The sequence below is a fragment of the Nycticebus coucang genome, chromosome 12 (assembly GCF_027406575.1).
Source record: "Nycticebus coucang isolate mNycCou1 chromosome 12, mNycCou1.pri, whole genome shotgun sequence".
Lineage (NCBI taxonomy): Eukaryota > Metazoa > Chordata > Mammalia > Primates > Lorisidae > Nycticebus > Nycticebus coucang.
The window spans coordinates 83115339-83133734 of NC_069791.1; the positions used below are offsets into that span (position 1 = coordinate 83115339).

General features: G+C 47.3%; 1 protein-coding gene across 2 annotated transcripts; it reads left to right on the forward strand.

The window, feature by feature from the left end:
- Positions 1-203: 203 nt before the first annotated feature.
- NFATC2IP (nuclear factor of activated T cells 2 interacting protein) lies at positions 204-16368 on the forward strand. 2 transcript variants are annotated; one of them, XM_053557021.1, is made up of 8 exons: positions 204-646; positions 1423-1495; positions 3591-3657; positions 4865-4945; positions 5045-5231; positions 6493-6637; positions 6761-6870; positions 14183-16368. In XM_053557021.1, exons 1-8 carry the CDS (start codon positions 248-250, stop codon positions 14339-14341), a joined length of 1221 nt encoding a protein of 406 aa, XP_053412996.1. In that variant the 5' UTR covers positions 204-247; the 3' UTR covers positions 14342-16368. The 2 variants fall into 2 exon arrangements, with proteins under 2 accessions (XP_053412996.1, XP_053412995.1); XM_053557020.1 differs by having other exon boundaries at positions 206-646; positions 3537-3657.
- Positions 16369-18396: the final 2028 nt, after the last annotated feature.

Here is an 18396-nt window from a genome sequence, read left to right on the forward strand (position 1 = left end):
TCCCGGAGTCCAAAGCCGCGCGACGAATTTAGCGGAGGCGATTGGAATCTTGGCGCCCTCCTTTCTGAGGTAGATGCGTGATGGGCGGGTACACTGACCAATGATAAGGCGGAGAGGCGGGCCCAGAGTGTGTGGGCGGGGAGAGACGCTGACCGGCAGGCTACTCGCCCAATAAAAGGCAGAAGTCGCTGGAGTGGGCCGGGCAAGGCGAGTAGAGGCGGGCGTGTGCGGCCTCTGAGCTTGTGCCATGGCGGAGCCTGTGAGGAAACCGGGCCCGCGGCCCCGAGGCGGTGGCGTCAGCCGAGGAGCTCGAGGGGGCCGGGGCGGCCGGGGCGGCCGGGGCCGGGGTCTTCGCGCCCAGCGGTCTCCAGCCCTTCGCGGTCTGGACTCAATGCTTGTGGACTTGGTCAGTGACAGCGACGAGGATATCCCGGAGGTCGTAACCGCGCGTAGTGCTGCGGACCCGATTGAGGTTCCGCTCTCAGGCCCCCCAGTGCCGGCAGCTACCCAGGACGACAGTGACAGTGACAGTGAAGGGGCGGACGCACAGCCCTCGGGATCTCCGCAGAAGCTGGTCAGGCGGCGGCGGCGGCGGCTGCTGCTGGATCCGGAGGAGGCACCGGTGGTTCCTGTGTACTCCGGGAAGGTGCAGCCAGGTCCCCGGGGAGGGCTGGCGTGGAAGGGATGAAGGGCGAAGGGTTTGGGCGACCAAAGGCTCGTGGAGGGCGGCGATGTATTTATCGAGTGTTGAGGCTGGGTCCTGGGGCTGGTCTTGAAGGGCTAAACGAAGGGGGCTAGGTATGGTGTGGGAAACAGAGAGATGCAGGACTCCTGGAGTTTCTGCAGACTGGGGAGGAGAAGGACTTTGGGATGTGTAGCCAGTTTGCAGTATGTTGCTTATATGGAATTTCTGGTTGCTGTAGTCTTGGGGACATAGGGAGACTGAGGGGCTGGGGTCTCTGAGGATTCAGAGAGGGTCTGGGAGGGCCTGAGACTGGGATCTGAGATGGGTTGGATTTTGAGGTTGGGACCCGTTGCTACGGAAGCCCGGGAGCTGGAGTATTGGGGGCTGGAGTCCATGGAGATCAGAGAGGACTGGGGGTCGCCAAGAGGCTGGGGTCTCAAAATGGTTGGTGAGCTAAGGGGCTGAGACTCCCTAGGAGTCTAGCGTAAAGGAATGGCTAGCAACTTAATTAAAAAGGAGAACTAGACTTGCCTTTTCAGGGTGCCTTAGGAAAGGGGGTACTGGAAGGGTACTACAATTTCATATCTGGGAAGCTGGACTTCTGGGACCCCAAGAGAGGTCCATGGAATTGATGTCCTTAGGGAAGTTTTGGGAGCTGTCAGGGAAGAATCATCTTGTTTTCCCTTTCTGTAATGTGGGGACTTGGGACTGACCCTCTTACTTTTTTGCCTTTGCAGGTGAAAAGCAGCCTCCACCTTATCCCAGATCACTTATCCCTCCTGAAGCTGTACCCTGCAGGGGCTGAGGAAGGTAATGGAGAGATTCCAGGGAAAGGCACCCAGTGCTGGCTTCTCTGAGGAGACTTCCTGAAGTTTATATCCCTGTAGTCAGTTGTCTCCTGAGACTTAGGGGGAAGGTCATGGGAGAGAAGACTGTCCTGTGTCCTTGCTAAGAAAAGGCTCCAGTTATGAAAGGACCTGAATTGCTAACCAGAAGGCACAGAAGCTGACTTAGGAAGTTATGTCAAACCACCCTCCTCCCTACTTCTCTGGCTTTAGAGTGTGTTAATATGAAGATTCCTGGTGCCACCCCCAGAAACTCTGATTTTTTTTTTTTTTTTTTTTTAGAGACAGAGTCTCACTGTACCGCCCTCGGGTAGAGTGCCGTGGCGTCACACGGCTCACAGCAACCTCTCACTCTTGGGCTTACGCGATTCTCTTGCCTCAGCCTCCCAAGCAGCTGGGACTACAGGCGCATGCCACAACGCCCGGCTATTTTTCTGTTGCAGTTTGGCCAGGGCTGGGTCTGAACCCGCCACCCTCGGCATATGGGGCCGGCGCCCTACTCACTGAGCCACAGGCTATAATCCTGGGAGGAGGGGCCGGGAAGGTATTGGGAATCTGTGATACCTTGTTACCTCTTCAACAAGTTCCCTGGGGAACACCCTGGAGCCAGCAGAGTGTTCTTTAAGTCTTATCAGGGCTGCCCACTCTTTGTCCTCCCCCAGGGATTGTAATTTTTGCAAACCACTGAAGGTCAGGAAATAGGAATTAAGTCTAAGAAGGGAGTGTTCTAGTGGGCAAATGCAGACCTTGGACTAAACAGTTCTGTACCGGCTCAGTACCTGTAGCTCAACTGGTTAAGGCGCCAACCACATACACCAGAGCTGGCGGGTTCGAATCCAGCCCGGGCCTGCCAAACAACCAAAAAATAGCCGGGCGGTGTGGTGGGTGCCTGTAGTCCTAGCTACTTGGGAGGCTGAGGCAAGAGAATCGCTTAAGCCCAGGAGTTGGAGGTTGCTGTGAGCTGTGATGCCATGGCACTCTATCCAAGTCATGAGGCTCTGTCTCAAAAAAAAAAAAAAAAAGACTTCTGTACCATGAGAGAGTGGTTAAATGATTAAGAGCAGAAGTAGGAACCATCTGGCTGGGTTTGAATCCTAGTGATATCTTCCTAATAGCTGTGTGACCTTGGGCAAGTTACTTAATCTCTCAGTGCTTTATTTTCCTCATCAGGAAAGTGGGGATAATGACACATGTTAAAGGATTTTGCCGAGATTTAGTTAAAGGAAATATAGAGAGAGCTGTCTCTTGCTATGTATATGGTTCAGGACAGTACCTAAAATGTAGATGTGCTAGTGAAAATTACCTCTATCCTTGCTACTCAAAATGTGAGGCCAGCAGTGTTGGCTATCCCCTGGAAGCTTGCTAGAAATGCAGACTCAGGCTTTTGGCAGCTGTCATATTTAGCTAGTACAGGATTTCTCAACCTCAGCATTACTGACCTTTTATTTTTTTTTTTATTTTTTATTTTTTTTAGCATTACTGACCTTTTGAACTAGAAAATTTTTTGTTGTTGGGTGCTGTCCTGTGCATTGTAGAAAGTTTAGCAGCATCCTGACGTCTATCCACTAAATGCCAGTAGCACACCAAACCTCTTCCTTTTCCACGTTGGGACAACCAAAACTGTCTCTTGACATTGCCACATGTCCCTCTGGAGGTGAAATGGCCCTAGGTTGAAAACTAATGATCTAGAGTTTGTTATCACTGTTTATTTTCACAGTATTTATAGTTATGATGCTCTTTCATTGATGGCAAGCAAATGGAAATATATTCTAGATAATACCTGTTTTCCTTTTATTTAATATAATAATTTAAGCTAAAATGAGTGGCTTAAGGAAAGATATTAAGCAAATAACATGCTCTTTGAGTCCTTTCCCACTATTCAGTGTGTGTTGAGGGCTTCATAGTCCCCTTTTCCAGGACCTTGAAGCCTCCAACTTATTTCTCCTTGGCCTCCCCCTGCCATCTCTTAGCTAACCCTCTTCCACTTTTTCCTCCTCTGCCCCCAGAGGTGGATGTGACAGATTCTAGCAGCCCCTACCCTGAGGATCCCCTATTTCCAGGCTCTCCCTGGAGAAAGAAACTGAGGAGTAAAGATGAAGACGAAGAGAAGAAAAAGAAGGTGTTTATGTGAGTGCCAGGGAACTTGGGCCTTAGGATCAGGAAGGGAGTTGGTGGGGTAAGTTAAGGTAGGCAGGACCCTTGGGTGGCTCCTGAAAGTATAAGAAGGGATGGAAGGAGTTTTGAGGCTCAGGTGGGGAGTGAACTTCTTAAAAGAGGTGGCTCGCCCTGGGAATGATAGTGGACCCTTCAAGATCACCCATGGGAGTGAAGTCTGAGATGCTAGTAATTTGGGTTAAGGATATGGTTCCAATTCAGACAGCTGTCTCTTCCCTGTCCTTTCTGGGATTCTCTTTCCTCTTCTGTAAAAAGGGGGTAATAGTGGCACCTATGTCCAAACATTGCTGAGTAGATCAAGAGTTAACACTTATCAGACATAAATGGTCACTGGATGGCTGTAGAGGCCTGTAATCCTAGCACTTTGGGAGGCTGAGGCAGCAGGATCACTTGAGGCTAGAAGTTAGAGGCTGTGGTGAGCTATGATGACACCGCTGCACTGTAGCTTGGGAGACAGAGTGATACCATGTCTCAAAAAGAAACAGTGGTTCGATCCTGGCCGGGGCCTTACTAAACAGCAATGACAACTACAACAACAAAAAAATTGCTGGGCATTGTGGCAGGTGCCTGTAGTCCCAGTTACTTAGGAGGCTGAGGCAAGAGAATTGCTTGAGCCCAAGAGTTTGAGGTTGCTGTGAGCTGTGATGCCACAGCACTCTACTGAGGGCAACATAATGAGACTGTCTCAAAAAAAAAAAAAAAGTCTCAGGCTTTTCCTGTCCCTTATGTACTCTTGTCTTCCAATAAAATGGATATTACCAGAGGTACTTTTTTTTTGAGACAGAGTCTCACTTTGTTGCCCTAGGTAGAGTGTTGTGGCATCGTCACAGTGACCTCAAACTCTTGGCTTCAAGTGATCCTCTTGCCTTAGCCTCCCAAGTAGCTGGGACCTACAGTCTCCTGCCACAATGCCTGGCTAGTTTTAGAGATGGGGTCTCCCTCTTGCTCAGGCTAGTCTCCAACTCCTGAGCTCAGGCAATCTACCCGCCTCAGCCTTCCAGAGGCTTCACGATTACAGGCGTGAACCACCATGCCTGACTTTGCTCCCTTCTTGATTCTCTAGCTCCCCCTCTGGTTCCTATGGGTCCATAGCCCATGAAGACAAGTGGGGCCAGGGTCTCTCCTTTGCCTCCATCCTTTCCCTGTCTTTTCTCAACAGGGAACAAGACATCTCTCCATTGCCCCCACCTCCACCAAGGACCAAAAGCAGGAAGCATACTCGGGCACTCCAGAAGTTAAGGTGTCAAGTGAAGGGGTTGTGGCTGGAATGGAGGGTTGTGGCGATTGGAGAGGGTGAGTGGCTGACTCCAGCTGACCCAAAATCTTGTCTGTACCTAAGGGAGGTAAACAAGCGCCTCCAAGATCTCCGTTCCTGTCTGAGCCCCAAACAGCAGCAGGGCCAAGACCATGAGAGCCCAGAGGATGAGGTGGTCCTAGTGGAGGGCCCTCCCCTCTCAGAGACACCCCGACTCTTCCCACTCAAAATCCGATGCTGGGCTGACCTTGTCAGATTGCCTGTCAGAATGGTGAGTGTCAGGGCTGGGCGTGGTAGCTCACACCTGTAATCCTAGCACTCTGGGAGACCGAGGCAGGTGGATCACTTGAGCTTGGGAGTTTGAGATCAGCCTGAGCAAGAGTGTCTCTAAAAAATAGCTGGGTGTTACGGTGGGCATCTGTAGTCCCAGTTACTCAAGAGGCTGAGGCAAGGGGGTCACTTGAGCCCAAGAGTTTGAGGTTGCCGTGAGCTGGGACACAATAGCACTTGACTGAGGGCAACAAAACGAGACTTGTCTCTGAAAACAAAAAAATAAGAACAGTGAGTGCCTGAGGCCCATGAAAGAAGGACCCAGGAACTGCCTTTGGAGAGACTGTGGTGTCTAGCAGGGATGTGATAGGAAAGGGACCACACACTCTTTTTCCCTGTTCTCTGAGCTGCCCACCACTCTTCAGCACCCCCATTGCCTTTGTGCCTGCCGTTCCCCCTGCCTGCATTTTCCCCTTCATTTTCCCCTCTTTTTCTGGCAAACTTCCTGCCCATTCTTCAAAGCTTTGCTTAAGCATCTTGTCTCCTAAGAAGCTTTTCTGGGTAGTGATCCCCAGAGGGAGTCCTTTCTTTTCCTCCATAGGACCCTAAGCCTGTGCTTACTCTGACTGCACTGGACATGGCAGATGTCACTCAGTTATCCTGAGCTCCCACGGCTTCCTGGCAAAGGCTGATATTTTTGTAGGGATGGCCCTGGTTCAACACCAAGAATAACAGAAAATACCATATATTGAACACTAACCATACATCTGTCAAGCAACTAAGCCTAAGGTTGCAGATGGGCAGCCAATGGCCTTCTCAACAATGCATCTGCTTTCATTGCGCTGTAGTGTGCTTTTGAAATACATGAGTTTGTGGCCAGCCTTTGGAGTAGGGGTGACTTCTATACAAAGGTCCAGGTTTCTAGCTTCTCTTAAAAATAGGAAGATACAGTCTCACTGGCTCCCACATGGTACGAATCTGCTGGAGCTCTGTTTAGATGCGGCATGTGGGTTCCAGTTTGCTGTAATTCCTACCACTCCTTTTTTTCCCTCCTAACCTATGGTTGTCTTATTTCTTTGTGTTACTTTCCTGAGCCCCTTTCTGACACAATTTTATTCTGTCTTACCAGGTAAATATGATGAAACTCATGTGATGAAGTAGCTAAGGCCAGAAACTTGTGTTTGGGGTGGTGGTATGGGAGTGAATGGGGTGGGGCATGTCAAGGCAGGAAGGCCTCCTTCTCTTCTTGTCCCCATCTCTAGTCAGAGCCCCTGCAGAGTGTGGTGGACCACATGGCCAGTCATCTTGGGGTGTCCCCAAGCAGGATCCTCTTGCTTTTTGGAGAGACAGAGCTATCTCCCTCGGCCACCCCCAGGACTCTAAGACTTGGAGTGGCTGACATCATTGGTGAGAGAAAGGCAGGGAGGTGGGGCTTGAGGCTTTCCCAGGGGAAGAGGATATGGGGGCCTACTGTTCAACAACCCCCCCCTTCCCCCACTTAGGCCTGGCTTCTCCCTACTCCTCCTACAGACTGTGTGGTGCTAGCAAGTTCTCCGGAGGCCACAGAGACATCCCAGCAGCTTCAGCTTCGGGTGCAGGGGAAGGAGAAACACCAGATGCTGGAGGTCTCGCTGTCTCGAGTGAGTGGAAGAAATGGTTCCCCATCCCCTGCACCCTTTCCTCTGTCTTCTATTGTCCTTCTATATTTTCAGTTAATGGAGGATGGATTCCTCCTAATCCTTACTCATTAGAGACACTACCCTCAGTACTCTTGAGTTCTCACCCATCCCAGTGAGTGGAAAAGCCTGTTGTTCAGTTTCCCTCCCTGCTTCTGGGAACCTCTGTCCCTTAGTCTCCCAACTCCTGGTTAAAACAGAAAGGACCTTTGGACATTAAATCCATAAAACCCCGGGTAGCATCTGTGGCTCAGTGAGTAGGGCACTGGCCCCATACACTGAGGGTGGGAGGTTCGAACCTGGCCCTGGCCAACTGCAACAAAAAAATAGCTGGGCGTTGTGGTGGGCGCCTGTAGTCCCAGCTACTTGGGAGACGGAGACAAGAGAATTGCCTAACCCAAAGCTGGAGGTTGCTGTGAGCTGTGACGCTATGGCACTCTACTGAGGGCGACACAGTGAAACTCTGTCTCTAAATAAATAAATAAATCCATAAAACCCCATCAAAATAACAATGATGGCCACATGTTAATAGTCTTAAGTGCTAATCCCTGTGGTGGGGATAATTACTTCACATTCAGGATATTGTTTAGTTTCACAGTAATCCTATGTAGGAAAAGATTGCTGTGAAAGAAAACAGGTGTAGAGAGGTAGAGTAACTTGCTGCATTAGTTTCTTTCTTTCTTTTCTTTTTTTTGTAGAGACAGAGTCTCACTTTACTGCCCTCGGTAGAGTGCTGTGGAGTCACACAGCTCACAGCAACCTCCAGCTCTGGGGCTTACGCGATTCTCTTGCCTCAGCCTCCCGAGTAGCTGGGACTATAGGCACCCGCCACAATGCCTGGCTATTTTTTTGTTGCAGTTTGGCCAGGGCTGGGTTTGAACCCACCACCCTCGGTATATGGGGCCGGTGCCCTACTCACTGAGCCACAGGCGCTGCCCATCTGCTGCATTAGTTTCTTATAGCAACTGTAACAAAATAGCACAATCTGTGTGGCTTAAAACAACAGAAATCTATTGTCTTGTACTTCTGGAGACTAGAAGTCTGAAATCAAGCTATCAACGGGGCCTTGCTCCCTTTGAGACCCTGAGTAAAATCCTTCCTTGCCTCTTTGTAGGTAAAGATGGTGGTGGCCAGAGCTTCTTGGCTTGCACCAGCGGCACCTTAATCTTTGGCTCTGTCATCACCACATGATGTTCTCTCTGTGTCACTGTCTGCTCTGTTTTTTCTCTTTCTCTCTTTTTTTTTTTTTTTTTGGTAGAGACAGAGTCTCACTGTACCGCCCTCAGGTAGAGTGCCGTGGCATCACACGGCTCACAGCAACCTCTAACTCTTGGGCTTCCGTGATTCTCTTGCCTCAGCCTCCCGAGCAGCTGGGACTACAGGCGCCCGCCACAACGCCCGGCTATTTTTTGGTTGCAGTTTGGCCGGGGCTGGGTTTGAACCCGCCACCCTTGGCATATGGGACCGGTGCCCTACTCACTGAGCCACAGGCGCCGCCTCTCTCTTTGTTTTTGAGACAGAGTCTCACTCTGATGCTCTGGTTAGAGTATCATGGTGTTAGAGCTCACAGCAACCTCAAATTCTTGAGTTCAAGTGATCCTCTTGCCTCAGCCTCCTGCGTAGCTGAGACTACAGGCACCCACCACAACGCCCAACTAGTTTTTCTTTTTCTTTTTTTTTTTTTTTTTTTTGAGACAGAGCCTCAAGCTGTCACCTTGCGTAGAGTGCCTTGGCATCACAGCTGATAGCAACCTCCTGCTCCTGGGCTTAAGCAATTCTCTTGCCTCAGCCTCCCAAGTAGCTCAGACTACAGGCTCCCACTGTAACACCCAGCTATTTTTTGGTTGTAGTTGTCATTGTTGTTTGGCAGGCCCGGGGTGGATTCAGACTGCCAGCTCTGGTGTATGTGGCTGGCGCCTTAGCTGCTTGAGCTATAGGTGCCGAGCCCCAACTAGTTTTTCTATTTTATTTTATTTATTTATTTATTTTGATAGAGACGGAGTTTCACTTTATCACCCTCGGTAGAGTGCTGTGCCGTCACACAGCTCACAGCAACCTCCCAACTCCTGGGCTTAGGTGATTCTCTTGCCTCAGCCTCCCAAGTAGCTGGGACTACAGGCACCCGCCACAACGCCTGGCTATTTTTTTTGTTGTTGTTGCAGTTTGGCTGGGGCCAGGTTCAAAACTGCCACCCTCGGTACGTGGTGCCGGCGCCCTACCCACTGAGTCACAGGTGCTGCCCTTATTTTTTTGAAAAGAGCCTCACTTTACTGCCCTTGGTAGAGTGCTGTGGCGTCACCGCTTACAGCAACCTCAAACTCTTGGGCTTAAGCAATTGTGTTGCTTCAGCCTCCCAAGTAGCTGGTACTATAGGCACCTACAACACCCAGCTATTTTTAGAGATGAGGTTTCGCTCTGGCTCCGGCTGGTCTTGGACCTGTGAGCTCAGGCAATCCACCTTCCTCGGCCTCCCAGAGTGCTAGGATTATAGGCATGAGCCACCATGCCCGGCCTTTCTATTTTATTTTACTTAGTTTGCTCTATTGCCTGGGCTGGAGTACAGTGGCACAATCATAGCTCACAGTAACGTCCAACTTTTTGGCTCAAGCAATACTCTTGCCTCAGCCTTCCAAGCAGCTGGGACTACAGGTGCCTGCCACAACACCTGACTATTTTTAGAAAAAAAATCCCAGTCTTTTAAATCACTTATGGGTGAGAGTTGGTATGGTCCATCCTGGGACAAAATTTCTTTTCATCTGTAGATCTGTGCAATCTAGAAAGCAAATTATCTGCTTCTAAAATAGAATGGTAGGACAGGCATAGGTTAAGCATTCCCATTTCAAAAGGAACAAATAGGAAAGAAAAAGGTCACAGGTCTCAAGCAAATCTAAAACCCAGCAGGACAAATCCTATTAGATTTCAAGGGTTGAAAATAATTGTCGTTGGCTCTGCTCTGGCCTCTCAGCCTACTAGGATGGTGACATTGCCCTCTAGACCCAAGGAGGTCTTTTCAGCCCAGTGTCTTGAGTTTGTAGCTCAGCCCCCTGAGTCATTTTTCTTTGATTATGTCCTTGGTTTCTTTCATTCCAGGTGGACAGTGTTTTTTGTTTTGGAGACCCAGTCTCACTATGTCACCCTGGGTAGAGTGCCTCAAACACTTGGGCTTAAGCCATTCTCTTGCCTCAGCCTCCCAAGTAGCTGGGACTGCAGGTGCCTGCCATAATGTCCGGCTGTTTTTTTGTTGCAGTTGTCATTGTTTTAACTGGCCCAGGTTTGAACCCACCAGCCTGGGTGTATGTGGGTTCAGCTGGTGCCCTACTTACTGAACTATGGGTGTTGCCTTTTTTTTGAGACAGTCTCACTCTGTCACCCAGGCTAGAGTTCTATGGCATCATAGCTCACAGCAACCTCAAACTCTTGAGCTCAAGTGATCCTTTTACCTCAGCCTCCCAAGTAGCTGGGACTACAGGCACCTGCCACAATACCCAGCTACTTTCTCTATTTTTGGTAGAGATAGATTTCACTGTTGCGTTGGCTAGTCTTGAACTCCTGCGCTCAAGCAATCCACCTACCTCAGCCTCCCAAATTTCTGGGATTACAGGTGTGAGCCACTGTCCTTGGCCTCAGGTGGATAGTGTTTATGCTGGTATACAATTTTTTTTTTTTTTTTTGAGACAAAGTCTTACTATGTCATCCTTGGTAGAGTGCCGTGGTGTCACAGCAACCCCAAACTCTTGGGCTTAATCGATGCTCTTGCCTCATCCTCCTGAGTAGCTGGGACTATAGACACCCACCATAACACCCAGCTATTTTTTGGTTGCAGTTGTCATTGTTGTTTCTCAGGCCCGGGCCAGGCTCAAACCTGCCAGTCTCAGTGTATGTGGCTGGCGCCCTACTCACTGAGCTACTGGCACTGAGCCTGGTATACAATTCTCAAAAACCTTATTGGTCTTCCGTGCACATCAAAGGGATCTACACCATTACACAAAGATGAATTCTTGACCTTTGTTGACATAGTTGCTTAGATCCATAAGTCAGCTATCTAATCTCTCTAGTCAAAAGCTACACTCTGAGCCCTCTTCTAGAGCATATTCTTTGGCTAGGCTGATTACCAGATGTCCTTTTAATTCAGTTCTGACACTGTCTAGCTGGAGATAGTGTGAGACCACACAGGTTGAGGACTTGGTTCCACAAGACTGTCCCACTACCACTTCTGATGCCAGCCAGAAGCCCCAGGTGGTTTTTACCTGTGCGTCTGATCAGCTTTAAATCAGAGTTCCTATAGCTTTGTCCTTAGGTTTGATTAATTTGCTAGAGCTTCACCCAGAATTCTGAGAAATGCTTGTTTGAATGGCTAAAATAAAACAAAGGACACAGGTGAAGAAATGTGTAGGATGAGGCAAGGGTGAGAGCTTCCATGCTCTCTGCAGGCACACCCCCTCTGGAACCTCCATGGGTTCAGCTACGGGGAATCTGTTCATACTTGGTCCTTTTGATTTTTCTTTCTTTTTTTTCTTTTTTGATACAAAGTCTCACCATGTCACCCTGGGTACAGTACCATGGCGTCACAGCTCACAGCAACCTCAAACTCTTGGGCTTAAGTAATTCTCTTGCCTCAGCCTCCCAAATAGCTGGGACTACAGGCGCCTGCCATAATGCCCAGCTATTTTCTTTTTGTGGTTGTCATTGTTGTTTATCAGGCCCAGACCCGGTTTGAACCTATCAGTCCAGGTATATGTGGCTGGCACCCTAAACATTGAGCTATAGGCGCCGAGCCAGTCCTTTTGATTTTTTATGGAAGTTCCATTATGTACATTCATTTGCCATCTGGTAAATGTACTGATGTTCAGCTATGAGGTATGTAGCACTTTTCTAGAATGAGTTTGCAAAATTAATTGTCAAACCTTATACAATTACAGCTGTGATGGCTGTTCTAGAGAGTTCCAAATTTTTTTTTTTTTTTTGTAGAGACAGAGTCTCACTGTACCGCCCTCGGGTAGAGTGCCGTGGCATCACACAGCTCACAGCAACCTCTAACTCTTGGGCTTCCGTGATTCTCTTGCCTCAGCCTCCCGAGCACCTGGTACTACAGGCGCGTGCCACAACGCCCGGCTATGGGGCCGGCGCCTTACCGACTGAGCCACGGGCGCCACCCTCCAAAATTGTTTTGAAGGGTGAAGTAGGCACTGGTGTTGGTGCATAGCTTCCCAAGGGGAGTACCTCGAAGGTGACCTTACTGATATTCAGCAATGAAGTATGTAGCACTTTTTCTAGCATAAGTTCCTGAATTTAATTGTCTGACCACATATGTTTCATAATATCACATGATCCCTCTGAGACTCTGGGTAGATTCCCTCCTTCCCTTTCTAGCTTCTGGTGGTGGACTGCTGGCAGCTGCATCACTCTAGTCTGCCTCTGTCATCACTTGCACTTTCCCAGTATGTCTGTGTCTGTATCCGTTTTATAAGTACATAATTCATTGCATTAGCCCCCATCCTAATCAAGTATAACCTCATCTTAATTCAGTTACATTTGCAAACACCCTATTTCTAAATAAGGTCAAATTCACATTTACTCAGGATTAAGACCACAAGGTATCTTTTTTTTTTTTTTTTTTGAGACAAGAGTCTAACTTTGTCACCTTCGGTAGAGTATGGTGGTGTCATAGCTCACAGCAACCTAAGACTTTTGGGCTCAAGCAATTCTCTTGCCTCAGCCCCCTGAGTAGCTGGGACTTCAGGCACCCGCCAAAAGGCCCAGCTATTTTTTTTTTTTTTTTTTTTAGAGACAGGGTCTTGCTCTAGCTCAGGCTGGTCTCAAACTTGTGAACTTAGGCGATCTGCCCACTTCAGGGAGATAATTTGAAAATATTTCAATACGGTGGTGCCCATAGCTCAGCGGGTAAGGTGCCGGCCACATACACCAAAGTTGGCAGGTTTGAACCTGGCCCGGGCCAGCTAAAACAACAATGACAACTGAAACAACATTAAGAAAAAATAGCCGGGTGTTGTGGCAAGTGCCTGTAGTCCCAGTTACTTGGGAGACTGAGGCAAGAGAATCGCTTAAGCCCAAGAGTTTGAGGTTGCTGTAAGCTGTGACGTCATAGTACTCTACCCAGGGTGACATAATGAGACTGTCTCAAAAAAAAGAAAGAAAGAAAATATTTAAATAATTTGAAAATATTGGCTCGGTGCCCATTGCCCAGTGGTTACAGCAGCAGCCACATACACTGAAGGTGGTGGGTTCAAACTTAGCCCAGGCCAGCTTAACAACAATGACAACTGCAACAAAAAATAGCCAGATGTTGTGGTGGGCGCCTGTAGTTCCAGCTACCTGGGAGGCTAAGGCAAGAGAATCACTTAAGCCCAAGAGTTTGAGGTTGCTGTGAGCTGTGATGCCACGGCACTCTACCAAGGGCCACATAGTGAGACTCTGTCTCAAAATAATAATAAGAAGAAGAAGAAGAAGAAAATATTTTTATGGCCGGGCCCTGTGGTTCATGCCTATAATCCTATTACTCCATTGTCCCAGGCTAGAGTGATGTAGTATCATGGCTCACAGCAACCTCAAACTCCTGAGCTCAAGCAATCTTGCTCAGCCTCCTAAGTAGCTGGAACTACAGGTGCCTGCCACAGTACCCGACAAGATTTTCTATTTTTAGTAGAGCTGGTCTTGAATTCCTGAGTTTAAGCAATCTACCAGCCTTGGTCTCTAAGAGTGCTAGGATTATAGGCAGGCGCCACAGGGTTGGGCCCATATTCCCCCCAAAAGGATACTTTGTGAAATACACAAAGTACTTTTGTACAAAAGTACTATTTTTGTACTATTTCACAAAGTATCTTTTTGGGGGGAACACAATTAAACCTATAACACTTGTCTGAGGTCACATAGATGGTAAGTGGAAGAGCCTGCCCTCTGCCTTGGGTCAGTCTTATTCTGAAATCTAGACTCTCTTAATCATTGTTATATATGCTTCCATTTTACAGGAGAGAGGTTTGAAGAACTTACCTAACTCAGAATCTACACCCCTAGGCCTTGGGCTTGAGGCCCCCATTCTCTATCTGAGGAATAGGCAGCCTGCAGGGATGAAGAGGTTCATCCTGGTTCCCAGAGAGAGACATAGCTGGGCTGGACTCTTTGTTCACTCACCTTTCCCTCCATGGGGCTTTCATTGCACTGATTCAGCCTCTGTTCTCCCTGTCCTGAGTTCTCTGTCCCTGCAGGATCTTCCCAGCCCCTTCTTTCATACTCTTATATCCATTTTGTCTCCATCCAGGATTCTCCCCTCAAGACCCTCATGTCTCACTATGAGGAGGCCATGGGACTGTCAGGACACAAGCTCTCCTTCTTCTTCGATGGGACAAAACTTTCAGGCAGGGAGCTGCCAGCTGATCTGGGCATGGAATCTGGGGACCTTATTGAGGTCTGGGGCTGAAACTCCTGGCCCTGTTAGGAGGTCTAGCCTGAACTTGGGGAGAACATCTCATAGGGGTACCAGAAGCTGAAGTAAAATATAGTTTTCAACTGAAGCAAAATCAAGGTGTGACCTTTGACCCCATTTCCTGCTGACCCTGGTTTGTAGCCATTAACTACTTGGTTAGTTGTGTGTGTGGTCATAGTTGCTGCCCCGGGTGGCCTGAGGCTCTATCCACATGTTGTACTGAGTTTTGTAGCCCCTGTGACATGGGGAACGTTACTTACCCCTACTCATCCACCTCCATCATCACCCTTTCCTTCATCGAAATGTCCTTTCTTTGAAATTCTCATATTTAGAGAGTGAGTTAAAATAAATGAGGGTTGGGTGTGGGCTTCCAGGCCTGAGCTTTATGCCACATCTAGGCCTAGCAGTGGCCTCATTTAGGGTTTAAAAATGAAGTTTGCTTGAGGCATATACACCATTTGGTTCCTTGGCTTGCAGGAAAATAAATGATCACACACCCCATTGGGTTATGCATAATAAGCAGCAATTGGGATGCTCTTTTAAAGGATAAAGGTAGGGGAGTCTTAGCCCTGGGTGTCTTCCTTGTCCCAAGGACCCTTTAAAGCCATCCTTTCTAGTATACTCTTCCAGGTGCAGGCATTTAAGGCATAGCTGAGCACATTCAGCTGTTTTGACATATCTTTGAATATGAATGTATCCTTGTAAATACAGTGTTTTTATGTGTGAATGTGTGCTTTCAATGCACATAGTGGTGGTGTGCAATAGGTCTTGTATTTTTACTCAATGTGTGTTAAGATCTAGCCCTGTTGCCTATTCTAGATATGGGTTATTGCTTTAAACATCTACGTGGTACTCCACAGTGACACTGATTTCATTTTACACACATTGCCTTAAGTAGTGGACACCTGGTGCCTCCAATTCCTTGACACCATATACAAGGCCGTGATAAACATTCTTTTATGTGTCCTCTGTGCTTGTATGAAAAATTCCCTGGCATACATACCTAGGATAGTATTATAGGTTATACAGGTTAATTTCTGTATGGTTTTACAAATTTTTCTTTAGAATAGTGATTGACCCACTCAGGGCTTCCTATTTCTCCTCTAGCACTTGATGTTGCCCAACTTTCTGATTTTTGCCAGACTGATAGGTGTAAAGCAGTACTATGTTTTAATGTACATTCATCTGATCACCATTAATTTGGGGAATTTTTTTACCTATCAGCCTTTCTGGTTTCTCTTTCTGTAACTTGCTCATTTTCTCTTGGGGGCTTCCTGTTATTTTTGGTTTATTCTAAGGAGTTGCTCTTATAATCCTGGGCAATTGCAAATAACTCTCAGAAATTTGTGTGTCTAGGGCTATCCTCCACTGAACAGAAATTCTTAATTTTAATGTAGATAAATTATTTTGTCATAAAGTTTGTTGCTTTTTGATTTCTTATTTAAAAGTTGTTAACATGCCTAGTATGACTTTTTTGTTAAAGAAGAAAAAAATAATAAAAAGATGCCAAGATATATTACGATTTCTTCTGTTAGCTCAATAGTTTTCCCTTTCATATTGAGCCCACTAAACAGAGTTGACGTCCAGCTAGTACACCTAGTGTGGTGTGTAGTCTGGGATCTGTTCTGAGCGGACAAACACTTGTTTTGTGTGGTTGATGCCAGGCCGTACTGGTTACTAAATACTGAACGTCACTTTAAACTACTAGAAATGCACCTTTGTATATGAGACCTAAGTTTTATTTTTTATCATCTAATGAGCCAGTTTTCTTAGAACTGTCTACTAAAAAAGCCACTAATCTTCCACAGATATGTGGCATACTTTTAGCAATAGTATATCAACATCTAAAAAAAGTTTTTATTGAAATGTGGCATTCCTTTGAATTTTATAACATTGAAATAATCCATGATATGGTATAGCTGTCCAGTTTTTCAGATCTTTTATGTCCGTTAATAAGTCTGGACACTTAAATTATGTATTCAATTTCAACAGAATAAATGGGAATACATTCAATTTGTGTCTTTGTGGCCTTCATATGCCCCCACCCACCCACGAAGATCCTTATGGCAGTGACCACGTGTTATTCTCAACTCTATTCTTCCTCCTTGTAAGGTAATAATAAAACCCATAGTTTTTGGTGAGTTTTTTTTGGAGACAAAGTCTCACTGTGTCATCCAGTGCAAGTGCAGTAGTGTGATCATGGCTCACTGCAGCCTCAAACACCTGGGCTTAGGCAATCATCCTGTCTCAGCCTCCCCAATAGCTAAGACTACAGCCATGTGCCACCATGCCTGGCTAATTTTTTTTCTTTTTTGAGACAGAGTCTCATTATGTCACCCTCGATAGAGTGCTGTGGCATCACAGCTCACAGCAACCTCTAACTCTGGGATGTAAGTGATTCTCTTGCCCCAGCCTCCCAAGTAGCTGGGGCTACAGGTGTGCCTGGCTAATTTTTAAATTTTTTTGCTCAGGCTGGTCTTGAACAGGTCTCAAATGATCCCCCTGCCTCAGCTTCCAGAAGTGCTGGGATTGCAGGTATGAGCCACCATGCCTGGCCCTAGAATCCATAGTTTTTAGCAAAGCACAGAAACACTCAGAATAAAGACAGTGCTTCCGGGTGGCACCTGTGGCTCAAAGGAGTAGGGCGCTGGTCCCATATGCCAGAGGTGGCGGGTTCAAACCCAGCCCCTGCCAAAACTGCAAATAAATAAATAAATAAAAGCTAAAGAAGAAAAACATTTAAAAAGACAGTGTTTCCTACCCTCTGCAACTAGATGTGGCAAGTGCCAATTCAGGCTCCTGAGGTATAAGTGGAAGAAGGGGCACCACTTCCTGAAAGTGTCCCTAGCAGGCAGCATGTACTGCTCTCTCCTTCACTTGTCTCCTGCTTGCTGACTGCAAGTGGAGAAACCCTACTGATGTAAGGTGACCACGCGAATGGAAGTCACATAGACAGGATGATAAGAGGAAGAGCCTCAGCCTCCACGTAGTACCTCTCCGGTCCCATGGTGCAGACCTCTGGGCTTTTACATGAAAAAGGAACTTGCTGCCTTGTTTAAGTCATGTTACTTTAGGGTTTCTGTCACTTGTAATCAACCCACTGCAAGCAATGTTGTAGTGATTCTCTTTGGGTGTCTTTGTTAGATTTTTCTCAGAGGTTTCTCTCCAGGAGAGGAATCACTAGTCACTACTTGAATATGCATCCACCCTGCTTCTCAACCTAAATACTGTCAGGTTGCTAACTAGAGTCTGGAGCCCTTCATAAGTCTATTACCAAGTGCAAGAATGTTCTAGTTTCCTTATACTTTCTCCAGACTTAGGAAAATATGGGGAAGACTACTTATGGTGAAAGAATTTGCATTTATTTTATGAGGGAGAGTTCATCCTTTCACATGTCTAAAAGACTCATCAAGTGATCTTTCACGTTTGAAAGAGAGACCTTTGAAACTATTTTTTTTTGAGACAGAGTCTCAAGCTGTCGCCCTGGGTAGAGTGCCATGGCATCACAGCTCACAGCAACCTCCAATTCCTGGGCTCAAGCAAGTCTCCTGCCTCCACCTCCCAAGTAGCTGGGACTACAGGCGCCTGCCACAACGCCCGGCTACTTTTTGGTTGCAGCCGTCATTGTTTGGCGGGCCTGTGCTGGATTCGAACCTGCCAGCTCAGGTGTACGTGGCTGGCACCTTAGCTGCTTGAGCCACAGGCACCGAGCCATATATATATATATATATATATATATATCCATATATATATATATATATATATATATCCATATATATATATATATTTTTTTTTTAAACAGAGTCTCACATTATCATCCTCGGTAGAGTGCTGTGGCATCACAGCTCACAGCAACCTCCAACTCTTGGGCTTAAGCAATTCTCTGGCCTTAGCCTCCCAAGTAGCTAGGACTACAGGTGCCCACCACAACGCCTAGCTATCTTTTTTTTGTTGCAGTTGTCATTGTTGTTTTAGCAGGCCCAGGCCAAGTTCGAACCCACCAGCCCTGGTGTATGTGGTTGGCACCCTATCCACTGAGCTACGGGCAC